General features: G+C 52.6%; 1 protein-coding gene across 6 annotated transcripts; it reads right to left on the bottom strand.

The window, feature by feature from the left end:
- Positions 1–528: 528 nt before the first annotated feature.
- On the bottom strand, positions 529–8581 carry SIGLEC10 (sialic acid binding Ig-like lectin 10). Of its 6 annotated transcripts, none has more exons than XM_011965900.1 (11): positions 8325–8581; positions 7856–8245; positions 7439–7723; positions 7100–7147; positions 6690–6959; positions 6356–6403; positions 5969–6226; positions 5613–5897; positions 5211–5304; positions 4494–4605; positions 529–1889 (listed from the first exon to the last, which is right to left on the bottom strand). In XM_011965900.1, exons 1-11 carry the CDS (start codon positions 8359–8361, stop codon positions 1614–1616), a joined length of 2103 nt encoding a protein of 700 aa, XP_011821290.1. In that variant the 5' UTR covers positions 8362–8581; the 3' UTR covers positions 529–1613. The 6 variants fall into 6 exon arrangements, with proteins under 6 accessions (XP_011821290.1, XP_011821291.1, XP_011821292.1 ...); XM_011965901.1 differs by having other exon boundaries at positions 7439–7549; XM_011965902.1 differs by lacking the exon at positions 5613–5897.
- Between the last annotated feature and the right edge of the window lie 2799 nt (positions 8582–11380).

Raw genomic sequence — 11380 nt, 5'->3', positions numbered from 1 at the left:
GACGGGGTTTCACCATGTTGGCCAGGCTGGTCTCAAACTCCTGGCCTCAAGCGATCCATCCACCTCAGCCTCCCAAAGTGCTGGGATTACAGGCGTGAGCCACTGCGCCCGGCTGTATCTAGTCGTCTTTAAAAGCCCTCCCACCTCTGAGAACCCGTGAGACTGGGCAGTCCTCTGGACTGGAGCTGGGGTGTGTCAAAGGCAAATCTTTGCCTACCTTCTCAGAACACCATATTCAGAGAAGGCTACTCAGGACAGATTTGTCAGGCTGTTCCGAATGCCCAGGTCTGGGATGAGATGGCCTATCCATGGAGGATTTTTTTTTTTTTTGAGACAGGGTCTCACTCTGTTGCTCAGGATGGAGTGCAGTGGCGTGATCTTGGCTCACTGCAGCCTCGGCTTCCTGGGTTCAAGTGACCCTCCTGCATCTGCCTCCCGAGTAGCTGTGTTACAAGAAAGGGGTTCTGATCCAGACCCCCAAGAGAAGGTTCTTGGATCTGACACAAGAAATAATTCAGGGCAAGGCGGTAAAGTGAAAGCAAGTTTATTAAGAAAGTAAAGGAACAAAAGTATGGCTACTCCACAGACAAGAGTAGCTCCTAGAGCTGCTGGTTGCCCACTTTTATGGTTATTTCTTGATTATTTGCTAAGCAAGGGGTGGATTATTCATTCCTCCCTGTTTTAGGACGTATCGGGTAACTTCCTGATGTTGCCATGGCATGTGTAAACTGTCATGGCACTGTCAGAAGTGTAGCAGTGAGGACAACCAGAGGTCACTCTCGTGGCCAACTTGGTTTTGGTGGGACTTAGTTGGCTTCTTTACTGCAATCTGTTTATCAGCAAGGTCTTCATGACCTGTATCTTGTACTGACCTCCTGTCTCATCCTGTGACTTAGAATGCCTTCACTGTCTGGGAATGCAGCCCAGTGAGTCTCAGCCTCATTTTATTCAACTCCTATTCCAGATGGAGTTACTCTGGGTCAAATGCCTCTGACAGCTGGAACTACAGGCACACATCACCAAGCCCAGCTGTGTTTCGTTTTTGTAGAGACGGGGTTCACCATGTTGCCCAGGCTGGTCTCGAACTCCTGGGCTCAAGCAATCCACCTACCTCAGCCTCCCAAAGTACTGGGATTACAGGCATGAGCCACTGCACCCAGCCCATTTGGAGGATTTCTTTGTTGTTGTTGTTGAGATGGAGTCTCGCTCTGTTGCCCAGGCTGGAGTGCAATGGCGTGATCTTGGCTCACTGCAACCTCTGCCTCCAAGGTTCAAGCGATTCTCCTGCCTCAACTTCCCAAGTAAGTAGGACTAGAGGCGCCTGCCACCATGCCCAGCTAATTTTTGTTATTTTTAGTAGAGACGGGGTTTCACCAAGTTGGCCAGGCTGGTCTCAAACTCCCGACCTCAGGCGAGCAGCCTGTCTTGGACTCCCAAAGTGCTGGGATTACAGGTGTGAGCCACCGTGCCTGGCCAGATGTTTTTTGAGAGACAGAGAGAGAGAGAGAGAGAGAGAGAGAGAGAGAGAAACTTTGCACTCTGTTATCTTCAAACTCTTTCTTACTCTACCTTCCTTCCTAGCTGAGGTCCCAGTCCTAAAACCTAAGAGACCTTCATTGGAACTTGACTTCTGCGTAATCCGCCTGGGTGCCCTTGGGCATCCAGGCCTCGGGCCTGGATCTGACGCCTGGGAAGTTGAGCGTGGCATAATGGAGCTCCTCTTGGCTCTCCTGGGATTCTGGGGCTTGACTGGATGATTTGGATTCTGGGAAACTGGGCAACTGATGCTGCTTTTTCTGTTTCTTCTTTGATTCTGGGGAGGGAGCACCTGGTGGAAGAGGGGTCCGAGAAGGACTGCGTGGTGTGGCTTTCTGATTCCGATTCTGAGCCTGAGGGAAGAACGACCATCCTTCATTCATTCATTCAGCAAATATTTGAGCACTTACCACGCGTCGGGCACTGATTTACAGCACAGAGTGAAACTAAGTCCCTGCCCTTGCCTTGCTGAGCTTGCATTCCATCTTGGAAGGAGGAACAGATGATAATTAGCAAAAGTACAATGACTGGTAAGTGACAAATGCCATCAAGAAATTTGAGCACCTTCTAGAAGTCAGCGAGAGGAAGGGTGAGATGACTGTTTAATAGGGCATCCAGGGAAGTTCAAGACCAGCCTGGCCAACATAGCAAAACCCTGTCTCTACCACAAATACAAAAATTAGCCAGGCATGGTGACACATGCCTGTGGCCCCAGCTACTCAGGAGGCTGAGGCAGGAAAAATCACTTGAACCTCACAGGTGGAGGTTGTAGTAAGCTGAGATTGTGCCACTGCACTCCAGCCTGGACAACAGAGAGAAACTCTGTTTCAAAAAAAAAAAACTGATAGCCGGTCGAGGTGTCTCACACCTATAATCCCAGCACTTTGGGAGGCTGAGGTGGGTGGATCATCTGAAGTCAGGAGTTGGAGATCAGCCTGACCAACATGGTGAAACCCCATCTCTACTAAAAATACAAAAATTAGGGGGGCGTGGTGGTGCTTGCCTGTAATCCCAGCTACTCGGGAGGCTGAGGCAGGTGAATCGCTTGAACCAGGAGGCGGAGGTTGCAGTGAGTCAAGATCTTGTCACTGCACTCCAGCCTGGACAACAACAGTGAAGTCCCATCTCAAAAAATAAAATAAAAATAAAAAAATAAAATAAAATAAAGGATAGCATGCATGCACGGAGAGACAGACTGGAGGGGGTGAGAACGGAAGCAGAGAGACAGACTGGAGGGGGTGAGAATGGAAGCAGAGAGACTGGAGGGGGTGAGAATGGAAGCAGAGAGACAGACTGGAGGGGGTGAGAACGGAAGCAGAAGCAGAGAGACTGGAGGGGGTGAGAATGGAAGCAGAGAGACAGACTGGAGGGGGTGAGAACGGAAGCAGAGAGACAGACTGGAGGGGGTGAGAACGGAAGCAGAGAGACAGACTGGAGGGGGTGAGAACGGAAGCAGAGAAGGCATGCAGAAGGGGCCTGTGGTGCCCGGGAGAGAGGTGTTGGTGCATGGCCTGTGGGAGTGAGGGAAGAGTAGGGAGAACTGGCTTGGTTGTATTTTGAAAGGAATTTGCTGATGGATTGGTTGTGGGGTGATAAGAAGAGAGGAGTGAAACATGATTCTAAAGCTTTGGACTTGGCTGGGAAAATGTGGTGTTATTTGCTAAGATGGGGATAGAGATGGAGCATAAATGGTGGAATTAGTCTTTTTTTTATTTTATTTTTTTATTTTTAGATGAAGTTTCACTCTTGTTGCCCAGGCTGGAGTGCAGTGGCGTGATCTCACTGCAACCTCCGCCTCCTGGGTTCAAGCGATTCTCCTGCCTCAGCCTCCTGAGTAGCTGGGATTACAGGTGCCCACCACCATGCCCAGCTAATTTTTTGTATTTTTAGTAGAGATGGGGTTTCACCATGTTGCCCAGGCTGGTCTCAAATTCCTGGGCTCAAGCAATCCACCCACCTCAGCCTCCCAAAGTGCTGGGATTACAGGTGTGAGTCAGCATGCCTGTCCTTTTTCTTCTTGAGACAGGGTCTCACTCTGTCAACCAGACTAGAGTGCACGGCATAATCACGACTCACTGTAGCCTCCAACTTCCAGGTTCAAGAGATCCTCCCACCTCAGCCTCCCAAGTAGCTGGGACAATAGGCATGCACTACCACACCCAGCTAATTTTTAATTTGTTTTGTAGAGGAGAGGTCTCACTATGTTGCTCAGAATGGGGAATTATCTCACACTGGTTCTGGACAGGCTAAGTTTGAAGTGCTGATTAGACACCCACATGGAGATGTTGCATAGACAGTCTGCAGTTCACGGAAGGAGGCAGGAGACAAAAATTTTGCAGTCGTCAGCATAAGATGTTATCTCTTAATAATTTCCAGAATTTACAGAGTATTACCCAGGGGCCAGGTGATCTTTTGAATATTTTATTATACAAGTACAATATATTTAACACCCAGCATCATCCTAAGAGGTGGCCGCTAGTGTTATCTCCATGTTACAGCTCAAGAAATTGAGGCACAGAGAAGTGAAGATACTTGTTTCATCACACAGTGATGACAGCAGGATTTGAACCCATGCAGGCTGATTTCAGACCCCCTGTGCTGAATCCCTACGAGGTACAGCCTCCTGATGATACGCGTAATCGTTAAGCAGTTAAGTGTGATTAGTAACATCAATGGTGGCAGTAATAATGGAATAATGGCTACCTATTGAGAAAGCGCATGTATTCTAATCCTCAAACCAACTCTCAAAGGAGACAGGGGAAGAAATGAAGGCTCAGAGGGGCTGAGTGACATGGCTGAGGTCTCATAGCTAGTAAGTGCCAGCCAGGATTTGAATTCAGTACTATCGTTGGCACTTTTCACACCTTGATGTCCATAAGATAAGGGGTGCAGAAGTCTGAAAGTGGGGTGTCAGCTTTAGAGAAGAGAAAGAGCGGAAGCATGGCCCAGACACTCACCAGGGGGCCGGCCTTCGGGACCACATTGATGTAATCCAGGATCGTGCTGTGCCGGGAGAACCTGGGCCTTGGGGTCTCTGTCTGGGTCTGTCTCTTTGGTAGAATCTTCATGCTGAGGAAACGAACACATCTGTTTGTGCACCGTTGCACCTCCCTGTGACAGACTGCCACGTTTACTACTTGAGACCGTCACTACGACAGTTACTACTACTACTACTACTACTTGAAACCGTCGTTATGAGACTGAAAGAAGGAGGACAAACGTAGACATGAAAACTCAAGACAAAAGAAACGATTTTAAAGGAAGGGGTCAGGGGAAGAAGAAGAGGGCTCCCCGCCTCTAGTGAGCAAGGGCAGCCATTTGAGCCTCTACAGCCCTTCGGATTTATTGGGTAGAAAGAGCAGGGAGCAGGGAGGTAACGATTGGTCAGCTGTTTAATTGATCACAGGTTCATATTATTACTAACAAGCTTCAGACGTGCCTAATTACAAGAAACACTTTGCTTGGGGTGTGACGACCCTCAGTATTCCTTCTGGGAAGCAGACGCAGTTTGTCGGTTTGCCAACATTCTGCATTTATGAGAACAGTTTGCTGTTTACTTGTATAGCCTCCAGTGGTATACTGAGATGATCACGACCCTCACTCTTTCGGCCTGCAACACCTCCCCTCTTCCCAGGTCCAGGCCCCAGACCCCGCTACTCCTCCTCTTAACCTACATGATCAGGGTGAGGCAGAGGAAGAGAAGAGCCGTGATGCCGATTCCCAGAAACGCTCCGTTGGAGAATGCCGTTGAGACGAGTCCCTTCTTATCTGCACACGGAGAGGGTCAGGTGGGCATTTCCCACCCACGCAGGGCTCATGAAGCCCACTCGTCACTCAGCATTCAGGCTTCCAGTTCCCATTGCGGACATTGTATCTGCAACCCCTCTGTTTACTTTAAGGAGGCCTTGCCACACCCCGGCCCAGGTGTTAGGACTTCCCATTGTGTTTTCCTGTCGACATACAGATGCCACGGGTCTCCTGTGTCCCTCCGAGCTCCTGCTTCAACCACAGGACCCTACTCTTTGCCCCACTCAGCTTCTCCTCCAAGAACCTCGGCATTCAGGAGGCCCCCTAACCTGGAAGCCGCAGGATGGATCCACTCCGGGCCCCATGGACGTTCCAGGCCTCACAGCTGAGCCTGAGGCCAGAGCTGAGCCCTCCGTGGAGGCTCAGGGAGCTGTTGGCCCAGGGCCCGACTGAGCTGGAGGTGACATCAAAGGAGTCCTGGCTGCTCTTCCCCTCCAGCAGCTCCTCCCCAAGCCACCAACGCAGAGAGGGGGCCGGGCTGGCTTGGGAGGAGCAGCTGCAGTGAAGACCCTCAGCCTCCCAGGAGCAGGAGGGGCCCAGCAGCTGTGGGGGGTCTGTGGGATGGAGGACAGGACTCAGCAGGGACCCCTTCCTGGCACCCAGGTGCCCCCCTTTCCCCACTCACAGTGCACAGAGAGGCTAACAGAGACGTGCTGGGAGCCCAGCGGGTGCTGAGCATGGCAGGTGAACTCTCCTTCTTGCTCCACTTGAACCCGAGGCAATTCCAGGACCCCAGGGTCTGAGGGCAGGGAGGAGCCCACGGTCTGTCCCCCCTGGGTCCAGCTCAGCCTGGCTGGGGGGCTGCTGTGGGTGACACAGACCAGGCGCAGGCTTTGGCCCTCCAGGACCGGGAGGGATGTGCCGTTCCCGAGGTTTTCCAGGACTAGGGAAGGAAGGGGCAGAATCGACGTGCAGCTCAGGGCTCAGGGACCCTCCTGCATGGGGACCCTCCAGATGCCTGGGCCCCCAATTCGGCACCGAGAGGCCCTGGCTCCTCTCTCCCCTTTCCTACCTGTCCTGTTTGCTTGGGAAACCATCACTCTCAGGTTCTCTGGAGGATCTGAAATGGAGAGAGGGGACCGGCTCTAGATGGGCCAGGGGCTTCTCTCTGGGTAAAGGGAAGTGTCCTGGAGACTGAGGTGGGGGAAGTGGGTGGGATAGAAGGGCAGTGCAGAATCACCCACTGAGTCCCAGACACAAACTGCATGAGGGTCTACACAGGTAAGGTCAGTCCCCGAGGCCTGAGGCTCCAGATCCCCTCAGCTCTGGGACCCTGAGCCCAGTCCCTGCATCCCCACCTGTTCTGCCCTCCTGATGGACCCCAGGCCCCTGCTGGGCACACTCACACTGCACAGAGAGGTCCAGGGCTCGCTGCTGGGAGCCAAGCCTGTTCTCCGCTCGGCAGGTGTAGCGCCCTGAATCCGCGGCCTTCACCCCGGGCAGCTCCAGCCGCAGGGTTCTGGGGCCCCAGGGGTGGGACAAGGAGAGGACTCTGTCCTGCAGGACCCAGCTCAGCGTGGCGGGGGGCTGGCTGTCAGCAGCACAGAGGAGCCGCAGGAACTGGCCTTTCTGGGCTTCCAGGTATGGGACATTTCCCTGGGGCTGGAGCTCCAGGGCTGGAGTGGGAGGAAAAAAACAAGAGAGAGAGGGAGGGAGAAAGAGAGAAGGGGTACAGGGAGGAGCACATCCCCTCATCCCCTGAAGCCTTTTCATCTAAAGATGACTGGCCCAGCCCCAACCCGACGGCCCTCAGTACCTGACGTGTTGTCACGGAAAATGCTGATAACAAGGTCTCTGGGGGCGTCTGCAACAAGATTGTGAGCTGGCTTCAGGGAGGGATGGTTTGTTCCCACAACCGGAAAAATTCCCCCAGGGAAAAGAAAGTCAGACTATCCCGGGAAGACAAGTGGCCAACCAGTGCCATGGCTCACTCATTCCCATCCCTCTCCCAGGGCTACATCAGTGTCCTGGGACCCCACGGCTTCCTCTCCCTGGACGCTTCTGAGCTGGGAGCCGCTCACTGCCCCGCTGGGCTCCTCCCCCTCCCCACCCACCGGGTCTGTCTGCACGCCCCAGCGTCCCAGGCCACACTCACAGGCCACGCGGAGTCGGACGGTCCTCTGTGCGCTCACACCCTTTCTGGAGAAGTCCACGTGGCAGGTGAGGTTGGTGTCGTCGTCCTGGGGGCTGGGCGTGAAGCTGAGCACTGAGAAGTGGGAGGTTGTTGGTTTGGTTCCTTGGGAGGAGAGGGCAGTCCCCGTCCAGGAGAAAGAAGGGGCTGGACATTCCTCAAAGGCCCAGTTAAACACACAGATGACCGTCACTGGCTGCCCGGGCTCCAGGGTCTCGGGGATGTAGACATCAGGCTTCTGAGTCAGGGCTGGGACAGAGACGGGGGTGGGGGGTTTCTAATGCTGCAGGGGTCCCTGAGAGCCCTCTCTGCTCAGCCCATAGCCTGTCCCCAGGGTCCCTCTCTAGTGTGACAGGCAGCGGTTCCCATCCCATTCCATACCTGTTACTTTTAGAAGGAACCCATTGTTCTTGAAATTATATCTCACATATGTTCCTCTCTCCACCCGAAAGAAGTACCATGCGGCATCCCACATCTGTGCGTCTCTGATCACCAAGGAGCAGCTCCTCTTGCCGGGATCCCCAGTGAGCTGGAATCGGCCCTGGGTGCTCATTTCCACCTCTCGATTCTGGTCGTTTGTCGCCACTGGAGCATCCTTGCTTGTCTCAATCTCAGTCCCTGCTTTGAACCAGTAGCCATAAGCTGGGGTAGACTCTGTCCAGCCCCTTGAGGGGTAGTTGAAAGAGCAGGGCACAGAGACACACAGGCCCTCCAGCACCGTCACTGACTCCTCCACTCGTATCCAGAAGCTCTCATCCGTAGCCTGGGACCCTGTGGGGAGACAGAGGCTCAACCTGAAACCCCAGCCCTAGCTCCGCCCCAGGTCCTTTCTGGTCCTCGGCCCACTCACCGCCCAGCAGCGAGGACAGCAGCAGCGGCAGTAGCATCTCGGCATAGGAGGCACGGGACCTGCCTGAGTCAGGCCTATTCTCTGGTCGTGCAGTGAGTGGCTCAGGGCTGTTGGCAGAAGGGGAAGCCGAGGGCGGAAGCTGAGCCCTGGGGCCTGATGCATGAAATGAGCTTCAGATGCTGAGGTCACAACTCCTTTCCCTTCCTCTGCACTCTCCAGCCCACCTTGCCCAGTTGTCCTCTGGGTCTCTTGGGGGCCCAGCCTGGCCTTGGGCTTGTTGAGCTGGTCCTTCCAGAGCTCCCTGTGTAGGAGGAGAGAGCAGGCTTGTGTCTATCCTGGGGGCCTGACTGGGGGTGGGGTAGTGGGGTAGGGGCTCTCCCTCTGGGCCCTGGGTCATTGAAAAAGCAGAAGTGAAAAATCCACAGTGAGCTATACCCTTGTCTGGGCCACTGGTGGTGTAGGTGGTGGGTACAGGGGAAGGGACAGTTACTGGAGGGGGCTGGTCTTGTCAGATAAAATGCAGGATGCCTGGTTAAAGCTTTCACAGAAAAGATAATTTTTTTTTTTTTAAAGTATAAGTATGTCCCAAATGCTGCATGGGATACACTTATACCAAAAAGCAAATTTGTTTATTTGAAATTCAAATTATTTATTTGTTTATCTATTTTGAGACAGAATCTCGCTCTGTCACCCAGGCTGCAGTGCAGTGGCACGATCTCTGCTCACTGCAACCTCCGCCTCCCAGGCTCAAGCGATTCTCCTGCCTCAGCCTCCTGAGTCTGGGATTACAGGTGTGTGCCACCACACCGAGCTAATTTTTGTATTTTTAGTAGAGATGGGGTTTTACCACGTTGGCCAGGCTAGTTTTGAACTCCTGACCTCAAATGATCCACCTGCCTTGGCCTCCCAAAGTGCTGGGATTACAGGTGTGAGCCACCGCACCTGGCCTGAAATTCAAATTTAACTGAGCATGTTGAATTTCTTTTTTTCTAAATCTGGCCACCCTAGGGTGGTGTCAGCCCCATCCCTTCATGCTTCCTGGTGAGCTCACTGACCCTTGGTCCCCAGAAGCACCCTCCTGCCCCCACTGGGCCCTAGTCCACTTCCCAGTCTCCCTTCCTCCTCTGTCATTCAATTGGGACACTCATTGGGATTAGAACACATATGCCCAAAAGTAGTGCTGATGGGAGGAGTTTGAGGAAAGGTGGGAGTTGGGGGCAGAGTGAGGGAAACAGACTAACTAAGGGGGAATTTGCAATGAGTGGAGTAAACTCTACAAGATGTTTTCCCCTCACTGAGATCTTCCTGAAATGACTCTGTTTGGGTCACACAGAGACACATAACTCATACTTCAACATCCACACACCTTGGGTATCGAGCACTGAGCTTCAGGGGGACTTGGAGGTGAATCCTCTGTGGTGGGTCAGCTCCAGGGCCCCAGGTTAGTAAATGAAGATTCTTAGAAACAGGAAAGCACAGAGTCCCCTAAATGACGCAGATGCTGGACAGACATTCAGGATGGGACCTGGGGAGGAAGGGGTCAGCTCTTCCTGGCGGAGGGGTCAGGAGGTGCCTCTTGGAGGAGATGACCCACCTCCTGCCCTGTCCTGGTTCTTTCATCCATGGTATTTTTGTGTTTTGTTTTTGAGACAAGGTCTTGCTCTGTTGCCCAGGCTGGAGTGCAGTGGTGTGATCATGGCTCACTGCAGCCTCAATCTTCTGGGCTCAAAGAATCCTCCCACCTCAGCCTTGCAACTAGCCGGGACTATAGGCACACACCACCATACCCAGCTAATTTTTGATTTTTGTAGTTTTTGTAGAGACAGGTTTTTTGAGACAGAGTTTCCCTCTTGTGGCCCAGGCTGGAGTGCAATGGCGTGATCTTGGCTCACTGCAACCTCCACCTCCTGGGTTCAAGTGATTCCCCTGCTTCAGCCTCCTGAGTAGCTGGGACTACAGACATGCGCCACCATGCCTGGCTGATTTTGTATTTTTAGAAAAGATGGGGTTTCTTCATGTTGGTCAGGCTGGTCTCGAACTCCTGGGCTCCAGCGATCCTCCCGCCTTGGCCTCCCAAAGTGCTGGGATTACAGGTGTGCGCCACAGCCTCATCTACTGTATTAGTCGCTTGAGCTGTTGTAACAGCGTGGCCCAGACAGAGGGGCTGAAACAACAACACTGACTTCCTCACAGTTCTGGGGTTAGACGTCTAAAACCAAGGTGTGGTTCCTTCCGAGGCCTCTGCTTGGCTTGCAGATGCCACTTCTCCCTGTGTCCTCACACAGCCGTTCCCCTGTAGGTGTCTGTTTCTTGAACTCCTGCTCTTATAAGAACTTACAAGAACTCAAGTCATATTGGACTAGGCCCACTCTAGTCCAAATGAGTGACCTCATTTCAATCGGCCCTCAGTATGCACGGGTCCCACATCCCGGAATTCAACAACCTGCCCATCACGGCATTTAAATACAAAACCAACAAAAGCCAACATAACCATAAAAAACAGCATGAATTAAAAATACAGCATAACACCGCATTACACTGTATTAGGTGTGATAAGTAACCTGGAGATGGGAGGATGTGCAGAGGTGCTATGCAAACACTACTGTATAAGACAGCTGAGCATCATAGATTTTGGTATCCAAGGGGTGGGGATCCTGGAACCAATCCCCCACTAACACAGCAGAACAACTGTACCTCTTTAAAGACTCTGTCTGCATGTACAGCCACATTCTTAGGTACTGGAGGTTGGGACTTCCACACAGAAAATAGGTGGGGGGAGGGGGAACACAATTCAGACCCTAATATCCACTTCTCCCCACCTTTTTTTTTTTTTTTGAGAGAGAATGTTGCTCTGTTGCCCAGGCTGGAGTGCAGTGGCATGATCTAGGCTAACTGCAACCTCTGCCTCTCCGGTTCAAGCGATTCTCTTAGCACAGGCTGACGAGTAGCTACAGGCACCCGCCACCACGCCTGGCTAATTTTCATGTTATTTTATTTTATTTTTATTATTATTTTTTTGAGACAGGGTTGTGCTCTGTCGCCCAGGCTGGAGTGCA

Source organism: Mandrillus leucophaeus, unplaced genomic scaffold (genome assembly GCF_000951045.1).
Source record: "Mandrillus leucophaeus isolate KB7577 unplaced genomic scaffold, Mleu.le_1.0 Scaffold74, whole genome shotgun sequence".
In the NCBI taxonomy this organism is placed as follows: Eukaryota; Metazoa; Chordata; class Mammalia; order Primates; family Cercopithecidae; genus Mandrillus; species Mandrillus leucophaeus.
This window is presented reverse-complemented; position numbering and strand designations above follow the sequence as displayed.